This window comes from Opisthocomus hoazin, chromosome Z (assembly GCF_030867145.1).
Source record: "Opisthocomus hoazin isolate bOpiHoa1 chromosome Z, bOpiHoa1.hap1, whole genome shotgun sequence".
Lineage (NCBI taxonomy): Eukaryota > Metazoa > Chordata > Aves > Opisthocomiformes > Opisthocomidae > Opisthocomus > Opisthocomus hoazin.
The window spans coordinates 20,030,972-20,051,131 of record NC_134454.1 but is presented as its reverse complement, the minus strand read 5'-3'; the positions used below and the strand labels follow the sequence as shown (position 1 = coordinate 20,051,131).

Below are 20,160 nucleotides of genomic sequence, written 5' to 3'. Positions count from 1 at the left end.
ATCAAAACAAACAAAACCTCCAAACATCCAAAAGACCAGACCCCAGGGAATTTCTTATTTCCTGTCAGTTCAATAGCAAATCACCAATTCTCCCTGCAGTAAAAATGTACTGACTTTTATTCTATGCAATTATACTGCACTTCCATGTAAGAATTTCACATGGACTTCTCAGAGTTAACTATTCAAGTCCTACTGTCCCTAGAAGATACTGCAGAAAATCCATGCATTCATCAGTCACTCTTGAAATAAAACAGAATGCAAGGTACAGGAAATGACTGCATATCTAAAGGCAGCAATATTCACAAGTTCTCAGATCCAGCAGGACTCCACCCTGACAACTTAATAAGGATATACTAACATCACACAGTGGTTCAAAATACGAGAAGTAAAAGAGGAATTTAATAGCTCAAAACTGAAACAAGAATCAGAAGTTTGTGATTACCGAAAGTTTACAGAAAAGTTAATTATTCACTATTTTCACAGCAATGATTAACAAGTAATACAAAACATAACATAGCTTTTAAAAAAATTTAGCCAGTGATTGAAGCATTATATATGGAAATGTTTTTCAAGTACTTTTAAAGACATACTAGAAGCCTAGTTAACTTATTTATCAGCAAAACAAAATTCAAAATTACATTTCTGCCAAACAAACAATTAGTTTATTTACTTGCATGAACCCGTATACAACACTTTGCACAGGAAATCAGAAGACTTGTTCCATTTTCTTCGATAAAGGCATTTGATGGATAGTTTTCAGTGTTTTCTTCACTATAAATAAAACACATCTCTGGAAGGAGAGGTTTAGTCTTTTCATTTTCAGCCATCAATGTTTCTGCTGAGTTTGCTTCCCTGAAAGTAGGACTTTCTTCATCATGATTGTTTGGCTGTAAAATGAACAAAATTTATATTTAAGTAAAAGCAAGAAGAGTCTTACTTACTCTTTCTTTTGACAATGATGAAGTGACTTCTCCCCTCCCAGCTCTTGCACTAAGAACATTACAGCTTTACAAGAAAATAAAGTGCTTCTAGGTATTTGTCACAGTCATTCTATAGTTCCTTGATTGCTCTAATAACTGTGAAATCTAGAATAGCACTCAGCCTGCAAACTAGTGTTACTGCAGTAGTGTTCAGTGATACTGTACCTCTGTCTCTCTATGAGCCCTTTAACCGGGTCCAGTTCAATAAAAGTTTTCTTTCTAGTTCCCATGCTGAGCGGATTCCAGTTTAGCTTCAGAATTAGTACCATAGTACTACAGCAGCATTTTTTGCTGACATTTGACACAGAAATTCCACAAGCCAGTATCAAACAGTGCTCTGCATTAGGCTGTCTCTATGCGAAAAATATTCCTGAGAAGGCCTAAGCCCTGTGAAAACACTTACTTCTTCAACCCTGCATGAAGGACACAGAGAAGACGCCCTGATAAAAAACATCTGAAGATGGACATAAGGAAATAGCTAAAAAATAAAAACCTATGTGGGTTCCCCGTCTCAAAAAGTGTAACTTCAAGGGCATGCACACATACACTAACATCAATCCTACGTAAAACCTAGTAGAAGGTAGACACTGTCTGGAATGAAGGAGAAATGCAGGTGTATTGATCCTAATTTTAACAATAATGAGTTTATTTCCTTCTCATACAAATCAAATGCATAAGCTCATCTTATTTCTCATTTACTGGAAATGAAGTAGCTGGGCAGCTATTTCACACTTCACCCGGAGATGGAGATGTTAGGATGGTGTTCACCTTGTAGTATGGCATGAGAAGAGTGCAAATAGCACAGTGTGGTTCCTTTTTTGCACAAGCTGCATTGTATTCTTTTTCAGCATTGAAGTTGGGTACTCTTGTCTGCCAAAGGTAGACCAGAGGCCTGGCCCATGTCTCTGTCTCTTGAACTTTCTCTTCAGTTAAGGTAGTCTCAGGCAGTTCTTAAAGAAAACAAACAATTCGTTACATTGTATTCCTGGAATGAAGAGAAGCAACAATGACTTTATCAAGTGTGCTAACAATGAAGATAAAACAATGATATAAGAAGTCTGTGTGTGAATACAAATGCAGAAGTCTAAAAGAATTATGCATCAAGACAAGCACCCAAAGAAGTGCTTTGACACCTGTGTCATTAGCTGACTGCTCCACACACAGCATAAGAAAGTATGCCGCTAGCTCTATTGTTTACCACTTGTATTCATATCCACAACATTATATCTCACTCTCCCGCTCCTTAATCCCTCCAACCTCTAACCCCTATCCCTCCCTTCACTCTGCCCTAAATTTCTTACGGATGGAACACGTTGCATCCCACCAAGCAGCACCAGACAAATCACTTTGGTACACACAGAATGCCACCTCTCAACTCTCCATGGAATCTCACACTCATTTTCCGAAGGGAAAAAAGAGACAAATGTTATAGCCAGGGAGTAATGGGGAACAATCAGATCTAAGATGTAGCTGGACATGCATGCTGGATCCCACTATGGGAAAAATTCTTTGGTATTATCAGTGGTCTCTTCTGCATGTTATAAAAGTTTGTTTTACTTAGCAGTGTTTCTGTGCAGGACTCCACAAAGCTGACTTTATGAAATTAAAAGCCTCTAGAGAAGCTGGAAAATAAAATCAGTCTGCAGCACAAAGAGAAACAGCTTATTCAACAGGAGTAATCTAAAAATGAGGTCATTTGCTATTGAGAGAGATGCGGAAAAGGGAAAGCTGTGAAAAGGAGACTGGGTGTAAAATCCTTGCCCCAGTGAAATCAATAGCATAATTATTAATGATCCAGTTGTTAACACCAGAATTTCAGCCCAGTCACATGTTTGAGCTGGTTGGAAACCTAAGGATATATTCACAGGCAACGACCTTGCCACCTGAGAAATACACAGATTATGAGGTCGGAAATGTCTTCTTGTTCTAGAAAGGAAAGCATTGCTGACAGGAGATGTTAAGTACCTTTTTCTGAATTGGGTCCTTATACACTTCTCTAATTAATGCTGAGGTCTGTAGTTCTGTTCATTGAAGTGGACAATGCTTATTAAATCTTTCATGATCAATGAGAAGGTGTCAATTAGAATAATTAAAATAATGTGAATGTGGGAAGGAAAATGTGGAAAGTTATTGAACAGAACTTTCAGATAACAAAAAAGGTCTACAGCATATGGTCCTTTTCTAACGATGTATTTAAGAAAAATTATTTATTTCAAAAGAAGAAAATTCCAAAACCAGAAATATTTAATGAAGTACATTAAGCTGAATCATCACTTTCCTTCAGCCCATGACCGCCTTCATCCACTTCATAAAAAAGTGGAGGCTTTATGGGTCTCCTCCTACGATAAACTGTAGCGCATTGCTACAAAAGCACTATAAAGTTGCTAGCATTTTTATCAGTGTTGAATAAAATATGGATTAAAATATTTGTCTAGAAGCAAGCCAAATGTAGCAAAAATAAATTAATGTACCCTGCATGGCAATTTTACTTCAATTTCTATAGTTTCCCAAGAGAACTAATATCAATTCAATAAACATTTGCCAACAATCCAGATAGAAGGATAAATACAAAACATCTGCAAAAAAGCTGTCACCAAGTAAATACTCAGCAGCAGAGCTTTATGGTGAACAACATAGCTGCAAAAGAATACCAGTGAGGAAACAGCTGAACACAAGGACAAGGTGAAAATATAAAATGCTAGTATCATACTTATAGCTGTCTGAATTACTCATCTTTTAAGTTAAAAGATTAACTAAGCTTTTATTTAAAAGCATTCTGTCCAATCTTATTTTTTCTACTGCTTGCAGTTTTCCAGAACTGTAAAATAAAAAGTTCTGAAATCTATGCCTCTAGTTCCATTTGTATCTACCTTTACAGAATGGTCTCACAAGTGGCTTCATCTTTGCTGCCTTATTTTCCAAGTTCTTTCTTGGCATTATTTTCTTTTAGGAGCTTATATTGCAAATATTTTAAATATTTTCATTATAGTTGTGACCTCCCAGAGAATTCAGGGTTTCATTGTGCCGTATGAAGAAAACTAAGAGGAACATCAAATTTATTGTGAAGGTTTGTAACTTACATCTTCCACATCTGTTTGCCACTTTGAAATTAACATCCTCATACTTCACCACTTCTCCTCACTGCTGAACAATTGTCCCATGAGGGTTGAAGTCTTCAAACTGAACATCACCCTATTATGCTGCTCCTTAGCCAAAACTCTATCTTTGGATTTCACAGAATCACAGAATGGTAGGGGTTGGAAGGGACCCCTGGGGATCATCTGATTCAACCCCCCTGCCAAAGCAGCTTCACCTAGAGCAGACTGCACAGGACCTCTTCCAGGCACGTTTTGAATATCTCCAGTGAAGCAGACTCCACAACCACTCCGGGCAGTATGTTCCAGGGCTCCATCACCCTCAGAATAAATAAGTTCTTCCTCATGTTCAGATGGAACTTCCTATGTTTCAATTTGTGCCCAGTGCCCCTCATCCGGCCACTGGGCACCACTGAAAAGAGTCTGGACACATCCTCTTGAAACCCACCTTATAAGGTCCTCTCTCAGCCTTCTCCAGGCTAAACAAGCCCAGCTCCCTCAGCCTTTCCTCATAGGACAGATGCTCCAGTCCCCTCATCATCCTCGTAGCCCTCTGCTGGACTCTCTCCAGTAGCTCCTCATCTTTCTTGAAGTGGGGAGCCCAGAACTGGACACAGTATTCCAGATGGGGCCTCACTGGGGCAGAGTAGAGGGGGAGGAGAACCTCCCTTGACCTGCTGGTCACAGTCTTTTTAATGTATCCCAGGATCCTCTAACTCTTTATCCAGGTTATCGATGAATAAGTGGAACAAGACTGGGCCCAGTACTGACCCCTGGGGGACACCACTAGCTACCGGCCTCCGACTAGACTCAGCGCCACTGATGACAACCCTGAGTTCTGCCATTCAGACAGTTCTCAATCCACCTTTCTGACCACGCATCTAGCCCACACTTCCTGAGCTTGCCTAGGAGAATGTTATGGGAGACCGTGTCGAAAGTCTTGCTGAAGTCAAGGTAGACCGACAACATCCACTGCTCTCCCCTCATCTAGCCCGCCAGTCATGCCATCATAGAAAGCCATCAGATCAGTCAAGTATGATTTCCCCTTGGTGAATCTATGTTGACTACTCCTGATAACCTTCTTTTCCTCCACTTGCTTAGTGCTGACCTCCAGAACGAGTTACTCCATCATCTTTCCCAGGACAGAGGTGAGGCTAAACGGGCTGTAGTTCCCTGGGTCCTCCTTCTTGCCCTTTCTGAAGACTGGAGTCACACTGGCTTTCCTCCAGTCCTCGGGCACCTCTCCTGTCCTCCAGATTTCCAGTCCTGGCATCAACTCTAGGATGATCGCTCTAGTTCTCTCACATAGTGCTCTGGTCTTCCACTGTCTCCATCACATTGCTGAGTTCATGACCATATCGGTTCTCATCTGTTTTGATAAGAACAAGAACAGTTCCCTTTTGTGTGATCTTTACAAATCCTTTCCAGACCAAGGGATTGAATAGAATGTAAGAGACAGGAATAAAGCTGGCAGGGCCCTTAGCACCTTTAGCTGCTTTCAAGAGCTTTGTATTTCTTTTCAAACCTCATTCCAAATGAAGCCGGGGACAAAGTGTCATATGCAGACGCACTGGACTTCATCTTCCACACCCTCCAAAAAATTTAACACTATTTTAATAAATTCATTTTCTCCTTTACATTATGGTTAGACCAACTACTTCCAGTTACGTATTGACTAGAAGCAAACGCTCCTCATTTGCCTCTGATCTCTAACATCTCTAATTATGCATTCTATCTCCTTTGAGATCTGACTGTCTTCTCAATGCTCCTTACTGCAGTCTCTTAGTCTCTTCGCACAAACTATGGGACCCAAGCTCTCTGATGTGATCCTCCTGCATACTACACCCTGCAACCTCTCATTCTTCTCTGCCATAATAAGCCCAGAAGCACAGTCAGGAAAGGAAAAATATCCTTCCTTTCAGAGGGCGACTAACTAATCCACTACTTCTTAAAGCAATGTTACACTAAAAGTATACAAAATTAAGAATAGTCGGAATGAACATTCTTAAGGGATATAAGCTTTGTCTGCTCCTCTGTTATCACTCCTGTATGGCTGTGACTTTTGGTTGTCTTCAAGAATTTCCTAGGCAACCTCGACTTAATTTATCATCTTTCAATATTAAAAAATAATAATAATAATAATTTTAATTTGTATCAGTGTCATTTCCCAGTGCTCAAGATCCGCAAAAACCATAGTGCAAGCATCAGTTCCCATAGTGAAAGTGATTCAAACGCTGCCCTCCAAAAATCACATATTTACTTTACAAGAGCAGTACATAAGGTTTCATCAAGCTCTACGAACACGGTGTTTCACTAAAAATCTCACCTATTGGCATTTTTCTGAAAGAAACTGAGAACATTGTCTCAGTTCTGGTAGAGTTAAGTTTTGATGAACAGTCACCAGTGCAATGCTGCCAACCAACACCACTTTACAATATGCACTCTACAAATTATTCAAACCTTCTTTGTGATACAGTGGCCTCGCTCCAAGAGCAGCTACCAACTGCCCAACACAAACAATCCAAAAGACTGAGGTCAGGCAATGCAGTGATATGAAACACAAAATCTGTCTATAGAGAGCATTTGCTTTGTGCAACAGGTGAAATGGAGCTGCGGAATCCATCTTGACTTCTGTGTGTGCTGAACTTGGATGAAATCACTGACATTTCCTCACAGTTCACTGCCCGCAAGTACATGATCAGGACTCTGTACAGGTGTGTAGCAGAATTCCTTGGTGAGAACTCTGATGTGCCATTTGCTTTTTTTCAGCTTTTCAGCATGAAACTTGCATTCCAATTTAAGAATTAATCAAGACAAAAGTGCACAATGCATTCTGATATTCTTTGGCAAAGAAACATCATATCAACTTAACTATTGCACAGAATACATCTTGCTGTCAGAGGGAATAAAATAAAAGACAGGAGTTGAACCTGCTAGTCATGACAAGGAAATTCAATACAATTTGCAGTTCAACACACAGCACTGTTCAAGAGACTGCAGACTCTCACGTGTAACACATAGGCACACCGACAAATACTCAAAGAAACATCTTTAAAGTCTTTACTGGATCTATTCCTGTTGTTTAATCTCCATCTGAACCATGACACTGGCTTTAGATGCAGTAATTATTCCCATAGCAACAAATACTGTATCAAAAATTGAGGCCACTACTTCAGCTACAAAAATAAACACCTCTTCAGCAGAACACCTTCTCACACAACTCCATGTTCAAGACTAAATGTTATGCTTAACCTGATATAAGCGCTATTTATAGGAATTTACAACTGCTTAATAATGCAACAGAACTATAATTATGTGACTCACTTTCTTACAGTCAAGCTCACTCTTTTTCTGAGACCATTTGTCTCCAGAGAACTTCAGTAGATAAGACACCATGCTCAGAGGCTGACTATACAAAGATGTATGTGCTCACTCCCTACTTTGAAGTAAAACCATCAGAAGAACCACCCAGCTCACTTTCTCAGGATGTATTAAAATTCCTTAACTATACAGTAGAGGGTTTATTTACCTGCAAAAATTAAAATCCATTGCTTATCACGTAAAGCCTTTACTATCTGGAATGTGACAGGCCTGGGGAATTATATGAAATAAAGATTAAATAACCTACACTAAAATAAACCATTATTACATTAAAAGGACTGTCTACACAACACCTTGCACCATGTAAAAATTCAATTAAGCTGAATTTTTTTAGAAGTTTTTAAAAAATAGGATACTGTGTAAGAAAGTAAAATAAAGATCTGTACTTGCACCACTGGGAACATCTACATAGACATGATCCCAAAAACTCATAGCTAAGGCAGATCAGTCACAGCTGGGAAACAAAATTAAATATCCTAGAACTTCTACAATCTATCACCCCTGTAAAGCCCAAAACATGACTGTACGTGTACATTATAAGACAAACTCCAATTTCAAACCAGTCCCAACCTTTGCAGCTGTAAATTAAACTTCACATCACCCTTGTGTAATGAATAAGAGCCACAGGGGACTGTCTAAGATTTGGTTCATTAACAAGGATATGTCACTGAAAGGAAACAAATGTGAAATCATCAGAGGTTCAAGAATTCCCTAATTCCAGAGAAACAAACAAAAAAACCCAAGACAATATTATCTTTAAACAACTTAAAAGGACCTCCATGCTCAATTAATATTTTCCAGGACAGAGGAAGAAATCTTGGGCACCCCATGTGTGGAAGCGGACCTATTATTAAGCAGACACTCCTTCATTCTGCCTAACAAACGCTGGCAGTCTCCTGAAATGATCTGCTTGATGATGGAGATGAGATATGTTTTGCATGTACACCAGGGCACTGTTCCTCTAATCAACACTTTAATGCTCCATGAATCACGTGACTGATCAATAAATCCCTGGAACTGAAAAAGGCTCAGAGGACATGCGCAAGGGCTCTGTGCTTTTGAATCTCAGGGAAGAATCTAGGGAGTGACTGCCCATAGCTGTTGCAAAGGAAGCTGAATTTGTCTCAACGTAAAGCGGAGCAGGGGGTGGTCTTTGTTTTAGATAAGTGGCTGTATCAGCTGGGTGGATTGGCTGGTTGTGTAAATGTTTTTCCCTGAGTTAGTCAGAAGATTGCAAATGTCTTCTTGAGCCAGCCAGACCAGAATGCGGGAAGTGTGTATATGGCTTTGTCCATCACAGAGTATAAAAACTGAACACTGAAGAAAGTGAACTTTGAAAAGAGCAACAAGTTTGAGCTGAATTCAACTCATGTATTCCTTTCCAGCAAATGCTGACATCCAGCATCATGACAGTGAGCATATACAGCCATATTTACACTGTGATCCAACTGTATATTGCAATTGCTATACTGTGCTTGTATTGTGATTTAAGTACATTGCTGTATCACTCTGCTAATGCAAAATCCAGTAAATTTGGCATTAAATATTAAATACTTCTCATGTGGGACATCTAAAAGTAACTGGTCAGCAAGTATTAGACTCTGGCACAAGGAACGTAAAATTCAGTTCTTTAGTAGTGGTACTTAAATCATATTTACAAGTAGAAGGATTGACTGGAGTTCTGCTAGAGTGTTAGGCATCACAGTTTAAAGCAATCAGAAATGTCCTGGATAAGATGTCAACTTTCAAAGTTGGAGCATATGTTTAAATCAAGTTCAAAGACCCTTTATTGGATACTCTTTGACAATATATCCTACTTGGATTTAAACACCTTATCAATACATCATTAAATATATCACCAGTTTTGGTATGCTTTGATAATACATATGTGGAGCAGCCATCCCACAATGAGAGTGACATTTCTGCCTCTTATAGCCTCCCAAGGAGAGCTTATTGTGCAAGTCTGTTAGTATGCATATTTTTTTAATGCTTTTATATGAATGAAGCCTATTTCTTGTAACTTCTGTTATGTTTCTGGCTGTAACTGTACCACATATTCATGCTGAAGTCTAAAATTGATCAATACCAGCCTCCAAAAAAGTATTCATGGGATGATGTAATGTAGTATAGTCCTGTGCATTTAAAAATATCTCCTCACTGCCATCCCTAACAGCAGTCACAGCTCTTGAGTCTCCAGGGCATTTTTACTTCACTGCAAGTATAATGCTTTGTTGCAATATTACTTTACCAGATACAATTCATAATGAGGTTAAATATTTTGTTTCCCAAGGGGATAGAGCAAGTGGTCTTTTTTCCAAAAGAAAAATAGAAACACTTCATCAGCCAATTAATGACTTTAAATAAATGCATAACAGTTGTTATAAACCTTACTGTGTCATATAATAATTCAGCCATAGTGATACTGACACTATAAGGTGACTATCAATGCCAAAGTCCATCCTTATTCCTGCTATCATTTCTGTACCTGAAAAGAATATTTATAGGATTAATTAATCTCTGTAATGTAATTTTGGATATACCAGTTCTCATTACTATGATTATTTATATGCATCTGTATCCCTTTAAATATTTAAGAAAAGTGAAACAATTCATTAAAACAAATTGTGTAGACAAAAATAAAGTTCTAGCCCACAATCTGTTTTGGTACAAAGGAAACTCCTTCTGTAAAGGAGTACTTATAAACAGTTACTGTGCTGCTTTCCACGTGGGTAAAAAAATCAGAATCACAGAATCACAGAATAGTAGGGGTTGGAAGGGACCGCTGTGGGTCATCTAGTCCAACCCCCCCGCATAAGCAGGGTCACCTACAGCAGGCTGCACAGGACCTTGTCCAGGCGGGTCTTGAATATCTCCAGAGAAGGAGACTCCACAACCTCCCTGGGCAGCCTGTTCCAGTGCTCCGTCACCCTCAGAGAGAAGAAGTTCCTCCTCATGTTCAGACGGAACTTCCTGTGCCTCAGTTTGTGCCCATTACCCCTTGTCCTGTCACTGGGCACCACTGAAAAGAGCTTGAAATAAATGTTTTCACAAATGTTATTGGTTTAATAGTTTGAGGCAAACTTGCTCCAATACTTTGAATGGTTTTTGCTTACTAAGTTAAACTTAAATTCTCAGACAGAAAACATTTGAACCATTTGTAGAATGGGCTGTTCCCATTATTTGCTGATTTAACCCAGCAGATGTGAAAAGCCATCGATGCTAATACAGTACAATTTGCTTTTGCCAATCTCAACAATGATTTTGCTGCTTGGGGTTATGTTCCACTGATGTTTCCTGGCTTTGTACAGCAGCATTCTCTGCTATGAAGAGCATAGCAGCATCTGTTATTTTTCAGGTAGTTGAACATAATCTCAGCCCTGGGAGGCATTATCTATAGTTTCAAATGTCCTGGAGGAAATAATCATAATAAAAAAAAAACTCAGTCAGGGAAAAAGACTTGCAACTTCAAAACTGTTCCTGCAGTATATCAGCAAACTCAGTTTTAGAAATTGTAGTTCTTTTTCTCAGCAATGAAAGCCACAAATTTCATAGCAAAATATGAAAATGTAAACTTTTAAATTTCTTCTGCTGTAAAAGAAATCTAATTTCTTGCACAGTAACAGTACTGTAAATATACATTTTTTTATTAGCATCTCATTGCTGAATTATCAATTAATATCTCTGTTCTCATAAAAATTATATGTAATGATAGCCATACTGAATCAGAGCTCTAGACACTAAGCCTAAGAGCTCCTGGATTAAATAAGCTTTAGCTCACAAAAGCAACTAATAGTGTGCTTTATTAAAAAAAGTAAAATATCAAAAAGGTGCAACATGTCAGTTGTAGCAAATCTCAAAGTGTTTTGAAAGGTCAGAAAAATTCAGAGTTCACAGAATTTTTAAAAAGACTATTTGACAGTATTGAAAGATGCATTTAGATACTTGGATACTCTGATTTTTCTTGAGCATATCATTAGAGTCCCGTAATGAAATTCACGTTTGTTTTTTGATTGAAATATGTACTGCAATTGCTACACTTTGCTAGATGTAATTTGTATTTGTATTGTGATTGAACTGTATATTACAACTGCTACTCAGCTAAATGTAATTTGTACTTTCACTGTGATTTAAGTGCATTGCTGTATCACTCTGCTAAATTGAAATCCCATGGAACTTCAGCTAATTTCAAATAAGAAGATTGTGGGTTATTCACTAAATCCTCCACACATGGCATATCTAAAAGAACTTGGTCAGAGTGTATTATACTCTGACATTAAATGGCATGGTTGGCAGGATATTCCTGAGGTGAGCGGTGCCCATTAAAGCAGTAATGGTAACTTAGCAAAAATATGCTTTCTGATTTGGTGTTGGTCACAAATAAGAACCTAGCAGAGAAAACCTGCATTGTGATTAAGAACAGACAGTGATAACTTTGCTGCAGACAAGACCACGAGGAGACAGAATTATTATAACTACTAGCAAAGGCTGGCAAAAGTCTCATGAGTAACTTTGAAAAGGAGGGATGGGAAAAATATAACCAGGATTTTTCATGAACAGCAGAAAAAAGCCCTAATACCACTTATATTTAGGATGAATTTGAAAAACTGAAAGTTTTAAACAAGTTGAAGAAAGGAGAGAAAAGCAGTGCTTTGCAGTTGCTGGGTATTTACTTGTGAGTGGCAGGGCAGAAGTTAGAAGAGGAGAAATGAACACATGGCAGGCTAGAACAAGAAAAAGAAACAGTTATAAAAGGTAAGATAATGTATAAGCAATGTACACAGAGAATCAAAATAAGTTCTTAGACTCAAAGTTGCAGCCTCAAATCATATGTGATGCCCATGCACACAGGATTGATTTACTATGGTCTGCTGAAATAGACTTCATTCAAGTGATGACCACCACGTACACCAAGGACAATAAATGATCAAGAGATATCTGGTTTGATACCTGATCCTTTTCAGGGTGATGATTCAGATGACTCATGAGAAGACAGTCTAAACAAAGTGTTTGTTCCCATGGCAAAAAACAAACAAAGCAAGCAATGGGCCTCACATATTCCTTTTTGTAACGAAATCATTCTCTACTTCAAACAGTGGACCATAAAAGTACCCGATAAATATAGGGAGTAAAAATTAATCTTTCATCCACTTGATTCCCTAAATAGCTGAACAACTTTTTTGTGAATATGGAATGAAGAATTGAGTCCTAATAGTTAAGGCTCAAACTGACAAAGGTGTCTACTAATTCTGGCTACCAAAGCTGAAGCACAAGCCACAAATTCTTACTCAGACTGAAAAACGTGAAGTACCTAGTGACTCCAGAAATACAGATACTTATGTCCAAAAACCAAGCTCAAAGGTGACCCATTAGTCAGGCAACTGTATTTAATATATGGACATGAGGCCACAGAAAGGGGTATGTTCTTGCATCTGTAAGAACTGACAACACAAAATACATGTATTACCTCTGTGTTATAATTTCGTTGTTATACATCTGTACTTTATAACAATTTCAGTAATTTCACTTGTCTTTACACTGGTAAGTTTAAAGAATAGCCACTGTCTTTATAATTTAGTTCAAAGAGGCATCTCATCAAAATCAAAACAGAAACAAAAGAAAACCTCCTGGAATTTACCACATAGCCTATCAGCAAAAAACGCAGCTGTCAGTGCAAAGCCACTACAAGAACAGACTACTAGCTAAAGACTGGCAGATATCTGCTCTCTTGAAAAGCTTTAATTTACAGCACTGTAGAAGACTTATTACCAGTTCCTTTCTCCATTCCATTCTGCCATGTAATTTTTTTACTATTTTTAATGGACCAAATTTTTACTTGGCATTCCAATTCCATTTGCTTGCAGTCACTGTACTTTATCAGCTAGAAGATTAGATTTGATCAATAGCTAAAATTAGACTGAAATTTTTAGGAACTGCTATTGTGATCCACACACATGCTTACTGATTTACTAATGAAACTCCACAGTTTCCCGTCCCCTTTCAAAAGCTTACTAAAGCTCATTTAAACTAACCAACTCCAAATGTAGAATATGTACTTCAATTTACATTTATTCCAGATAATTAAGGATTACTTAAACCCGAAGGTATGATCATGTATATCTTTATCCCAGTACTTCATACATATGATGTCCACCATGTAAAATTAGTGTATCATAAAGGATTCAATGAAATACATACACTTCTCTACATAAAAGACAAACCCATTATTTTAGTTAATTCTTCCTCTTTACTTAAAATTAACATTTTGTGAACTTTTGGAAACTTAAAGGATGACTCCTGAAAACCAACACTGGCATGGTCCCTACCTTCGTCAGTTACTCACTGGAGTTAACAAACATGCATTATATTAGCAGCGTAAGAGTATTAGCATAGTGGGCTTTTTCTCCCCATTTATCCTTCTGCCTTCTAAGAATTGTCCAAGCTAGCTCACAATCTAATTCTTACTATTTTCTGAAACATTCTACAAAACATGACCAATTGACTTAACAGTATGTGCATTTTCCACTACAAAAGTGGAAAAACACAGAAAACTTTCTCCGAATCTTCAGGCATCTCTTGCCTACTAATTAAAAGGGTCACTGAGATACGACAGAATTATTTGGTGGTACTTCCTTACTCTACATATTAAAATCTACTTTCATTGACCATACTGCCAAGTACTATACAGTCAAATAAATATCCAACTGTTCAAAGTTATTAGAGCATTTTAGAAATATTGCAGCGCAAAGTCACCAACATACTCTCATTTTATGCTACTCTACAGACAAAAAACAGTACCAGCTGTGGAAAACATACTTTATAGTTACTTTCTGTCTCTCAGGCAGCACAAATCTAACCTATGTCAATATACTGCTCCAGCATACGTGCCTCTAGGCAAAACACAAGTGAAATTTTGAGGAACCAGGTTACTTGAATGCTTACAGTTAAGAGAGTGCTGAAGTCCTCCGCTGAACCAAGGCCTCAGGTAATTACTTATCTTCATATATTAAATAAGGAAGATGCAAAACAGAAAGACTCGATCACAGGTCCAAATTCACATAACAAACCAATACCAGAATTGGAGTTATAAATCAATAGCTTCAGGCTACAGTCCCTGCATAGATCACTAAAACAAATATCCTTTAAACACTCCATACATTAGACAACAATTGCATTCAAACTCCCTCAAAGATCAATTTTGTAATTATTTTGCACATTTAAAAATATATATAGTACACACACTTCTCACCCAAGAAAAAGGATTTAGTAAAACTCCATTGGCATTAAAATCAAGTCACTTCCACTACTGAAGGTTTACAAAGCAGCTTCAGATTTTGACAAAGTCAGTGGTAACTGTATGGGGTAGGCTTTTTCTTAATCTGAAAAAAATATTTACTACTATGATATCTTGGAACTAGCAGAATTCATTAGGCAACCCTCTATACCAATACCTCAGAGTACTAATCCTTGTTAAATGCAAGTCATGCATTTTCTTTGCTTCTCTTTGGCCTGCAATTACGGAAAGAGAAACTCAACTCCAGAAGATAACGTTACAGAAGAGACATCTGTCTTCTTGGCAAATGTCATATCCAGTTTGCCTACCAACTCCATAGCTACCCTTGAGAAGGCTACTGAGAGGCTGCACTAATGCAGCAGGAAATCCATTTTCATTTTGCTACATTTTATGATTCTATAATGAAAAATTATACATGCCTGTGTATCTAAGACAGCAGTTCTACCCACTCTTTTAAGAGGTAAAATACCATATTTTAAAGTTAAGGAAGGTGCGCAATTACAGTTGTAAAGTTCACCTAGAGGACAATGAGTCTTAACGATCACTACATATACCACTGTCCAGCAAACGAGGCATAAATCTTAGAGGAACTAGTTTGTATTCCCCTCTTGAATCAAAATAATGGCTACTCTTAGATCCCGGCATTCGTAGGTGTCCACTCTAAGGCAGATAAGCACTGCCTGTGAAAGAAGCCAAGGGACAAGAGCTGCTAGTGGCAATGATCAAGAGTTGTCAGTTCCTGCTATTTCTGGAGATCAGCTGTGTTTTGGGTTCGGCTGCCGCCGGCAACAAAAGCGCCACACGGCCGCCCCTCCCCCCGCCGCGGTGTGAAGGAGAATGGAAACAAAGAGGCAGAAACTGGTGGGTCGGGATAAGGGCAGTTTAACAGAACAGAAAAACAAAGGGAACAGTAACAACAACGATACAGATAAGGAGAAAATACAACACAAACTCGCACAACAGACCCTCTCTCCCGGACAGAACCGGCGCCGCGCGCTCCCCAGCCGCGAGTGAGTTACCGCTGCGCCGCCCCCCCACCACCAGAGCCCAGCATGACGGCACATGGTATGGAATACCGGGCTCTCTTTGGCCAGGTGGGGTCAGCCCCCACCCCCTGGCTGTGCCCCTTCCTGGAGTCCGCTGAAAATTAACCCTGTCCTGGCCAAACCCAGGACATTATCCACCCCTTATTCCATACCATCTACATCATGCCCAGGTCCCCCATTGTCCAGTTGATCACCACCACTTCTCCTGTCTCCAGATATCATTCCCTCAGTCTATGGATCATCTCTCTAAAGTGTCCGTTGAGTTCATTTAATCCATGACTTCGGGCTCCATCTGTCGTAATGGTCTTCTGTGACAGGAGAGGTGATGTGTGGTGATGGGCGGTCACTTGCTGCATCCGGAGCTCACGGCTGATGTATCTGGTGCAGCCCGTGCCCACAGTCTGCAGGTTGGAGACGTCGATCTCGATGAAGTTGCTGGGTGCCAGTTGTTGAAAAACCAGGTCCAGTTCCATCATCGCTGTGCTCTGCTAGATTTTCATCAAAAAAGTCCATTCGTCCTTAATCTGGATGATTCTTACTACGATACTACTGGTACACAACATAACAATTATAACAATGATAACAGACAGTAACAGGGTTATTTAACAATTAACTTTATACAATTTATTTATTTATGGACTATTCTCACCCAAAATCAAATCCCCATGAGGTACACATCACACTTCCCCATCCTTCTGCATTACCCACCAGGTACACCCAGGTCCTTCAGCAAAAGCAATCCCGCGGACGGGCTTGCCTTTGCCCAAGGCAGGGCTAACCCAAACTGTCTTCCCTAATATGTTCCGCATGTGCACTACAGGGACTTTATCTCCTTCTACGGGGAGCTGAGGTTTTGACTGGGCAGGACCAGCCCGCTTGGTGGACCCTCTGGTGTTAACCAACCAGGTGGCCTTTGCTAAATGAGTATCCCAGTTTTTGAAGGTCCCACCCCTCATTGACCTCAAAGTGGTTTTTAGCAGCCCACTGTACCGCTCAATCTTTCCAGAGGCTGGTGCGTGGTAGGGGATGTGATATACCCACTCGATGCCGTGTTCTTTTGCCCAGGTACTTATGAGGCTGTTGCGAAAGAGAGTCCCGTTGTCCGACTCAATTTTTTCGGGAGTGCCATGTCGCCACAGGACTTGTTTTTCCAGGCCCAGGATGGTATTCCGGGTGGTGGCATGGGGCACAGGGTAGGTTTCCAGCCATCCGGTGGTGGCCTCCACCATTGTGAGCACATAGCGCTTGCCTTGGCGGGTTTGTGGCACTGTGATGTAGTCAATCTGCCAAGCCTCCCCGTATTTATATTTTAGCTATCATCCTCCATACCACTGAGGCTTTACCCGCTTGGTTTGCTTGATTGCAGGGCATGTCTCACCTTCTTGGATAACCTGTGCAATAGCGTCCATGGTCAAGTCCACCTCTCGGTCACGAGCCCATGGGTATGTTGCATCTCTTGCTTGGTGGCCCGAGGTGTCATGGGCCCACCGAGCTATAAACAGTTCACCCTTATGTTGCCAGTCCAGATCCACTTGAGCCACTTCAATCTTAGCAGTCTGATCTACCTGGTAGTTGTTTTGATGTTCCTCAGTGGCCCGACTCCTAGGGACGTGGGCGTCCACATGACGGACTTTTACAACCAACTGCTCTAGACGGGCAGCAATATCTTGCCACAATGGGGCAGCTCAGAGAGGTTTGCCTCTGCGCTGCCAGTTGTTATTCTTCCATTGCTGCAGCCACCCCCACAAGACATTGGCCACCATCCAAGAGTCGGTGTAAAGATAGAGCACTGGCCACTGCTCTCGACTGGCAATGTCCAAAGCCAGCTGGATGGCTTTCATCTCTGCAAACTGGCTTGACTCAACTTCTCGCTCGGCAGTTTCCGCGACTTGTCGTGTAGGGCTCCATACAGCAGCCTTCCACCTCCGCTGCTTCCCCACAATGCGACAGGACCCATCCATGAACAGGGCATACTGTTTCTCATCTTCTGGCAGCTTGTTATACAGTGGGGCCTCTTCAGCACGTGTCACCTCCTCCTCTGGCGATGCTCAAAAATCTTTGCCTTCTGGCCAGTCCATGATTACCTCCAGTATTCCTGGGTGACTGGGGTTTCCCATTCGGGTGCGCTGGGTGATCAGCACGACCCACTTACTCCACGTAGCATCGGTGGCATGATGCGTAGAGGGGACCCTCTCTTTGAACATCCAGCCCAGGACCGGCAATCGTGGTTCTAGGAGGAGCTGTGCTTCAGTGCTGACCACTTCTGAAGCAGCTCGAACACCTTCATATGCTGCCAGAATCTCTTTTTCAGTGGGAGTATAGCGGGCCTCGGATCCTTTGTATCCCCGGCTCCAAAACCCCAGGGGTCGACCTCGAGTCTCCCCTGGTGCTTTCTGCCACAGACTCCAGGTTGGGCCATTCTCCCCGGCTGCGGTGTAGAGCACATTTTTAACATCTTGCCCTGACCGGACTGGTCCAAGGGCTACGGCATGAACTATCTCCCGTTTAACTTGTTCAAATGCCAGTCGTTGCTCAGGGCCCCATTCAAAATCATTCTTCTTCCGGGTCACGTGGCACAGAGGACTTACAATCTGGCTGTAATTTGGGATGTGCATCCTCCAAAAACCCACAACACCATAGAAGGCCTGTGCTTCCTTTTTGCTGGTTGGTGGAGACATAGCTGTATTTTGTTGATGACATCCATTGGGATTTGACGGCGCCCATCCTGCCATTTTATTCCCAAAAACTGGATCTCTTGTGCAGGTCCCTTGACTTTACTTCGCTTAATGGCGAAACCGGCTTTCAGAAGGATCTGAACTATTTTCTCCCCTTTCTCAAAAACTTCCTCCGCTGTGTCACCCCATACAATGATGTCATCGATGTACTGCAGATGTTCTGGAGCTTCACCTCACTCTTTTCCAGTGCAGTCTGGATTAGTCCATGGCAAATGGTGGGACTGTGTTTCCACCCCTGGGGCAGTCGATTGCAGGTGTACTGGATGCCCCTCCAGGTGAAAGCAAACTGTGGCCTGCACTCTGCTGCCAAAGGGATGGAGAAGAATGCACTAGTGATGTCAATTGTAGCGTACCACTTGGCTGCCTTTGACTCCAGCTGATATTGAAGTTCTAGCATGTCTGGTACGGCAGCACTCAGCGGTGGTGTGACTTCATTCAGGCCACGGTAGTCTATTGTCAGTCTCCACTCTCCAGTAGATTTTCTCACTGGCCATATGGGACTATTAAAGGGTGAGCGAGTTTTGCTGATCACTCCTTGACTCTCCAGCTGGGGGATCAGCTGATGAATGGGGAGAAGGGAGTCTCGGTTGGTACGATACTGTCGCCGGTGCACCGTTGTGGTCGCGATTGGCACCTGTTGTTCTTCAACCCTCAGCAACCCCACAACGGAAGGATCCTCCGAGAGACCAGGCAAAATGGACAGCTGTTTAATTTCTTCTTTCTCCAAAGCAGCTATGCCAAAAGCCCACCGATACCCCTTTGTGTCCTTGAAATACCCTCTCCTAAGATAGTCTATCCCAAGGATGCACGGAGCCTCGGGGCCAGTTATAATGGGGTGCTTCTGCCACTCCTGCCCAGTGAGGCTCACTTCAGCCTCCAACACACTCAGCTCTTGGGACCCCCCTGTCACTCCCAAAATGCAAATGGACTCTGACCCTTTGAACTCTGATGGCATTGGAGTACACTGTGCACCAGTGTCCACTAGAGCTTTATACTCTTGTGGATCTGACGTGCCAGGCCACCAAATCCACACTGTCCAATAAACACGGTTGTCCCTTTCCTCCACCTGGCTGGAGGCAGGGCCCCTCTGATCCTCGTCAGACAATTTGCTGCTCACCTGCTGTAAAAATGACTTGGAGGTCCCCTCCAGAGGATCGGAATCAAGATCAAAGTGTCTGCCTGGTCTGGAGAGCTGGCTGCTGGAAACTGGAGCAGCATTTTTCCTAACAGAATCCCCTTTGGTGATTGTTTTACCTCGCAACTCACGTACTCGTGCTTCTAGACTTGAGGTGGGTTTTCCATCCCACTTCCTCATGTCCTGTCCGTGGTCACGCAGGTAGAACCACAGGGTGCCCCGGGGTGTATAGCCTCTGTATTCCTTCTCCTGAGCAGAGAAACGCCTGCCCCTAATAGCTGAGACACTGGCCCGTACAGCTGGGGAGTAGGACATATTCTTTTCTAGTCGCTTGACCAGTTTCTCCACAGCTGAGACAAGGGAGGAAGAGAGACTTTCCTCATATTGCCGGAGTCTGACAGCCACCTCGTCCACTGTTGGTGCCTCTTTACCTTTCCAGTCTACTATTGCCAGTGAGTTGGCATATGAGGATGGTGCGCTCCGCACAAACTTCCTCC

General features: G+C 41.3%; 1 protein-coding gene across 3 annotated transcripts in view; it reads right to left on the bottom strand.

Annotated features, from left to right (window-relative positions):
- The window catches only part of KDM4C (lysine demethylase 4C), a 281,173-nt gene that overhangs the window by 100,224 nt on the left and 160,789 nt on the right, over positions 1-20,160 (bottom strand). For all 3 annotated transcript variants that reach the window (XM_075410592.1, XM_075410593.1, XM_075410594.1), the window contains exons 13-14: positions 1,749-1,930; positions 671-887 (exon numbers count right to left, since the gene is read on the bottom strand). In XM_075410592.1, coding sequence (XP_075266707.1) covers positions 671-887; positions 1,749-1,930 — 399 coding nt within the window. The remainder of the gene's footprint in view (positions 1-670; positions 888-1,748; positions 1,931-20,160) is intronic.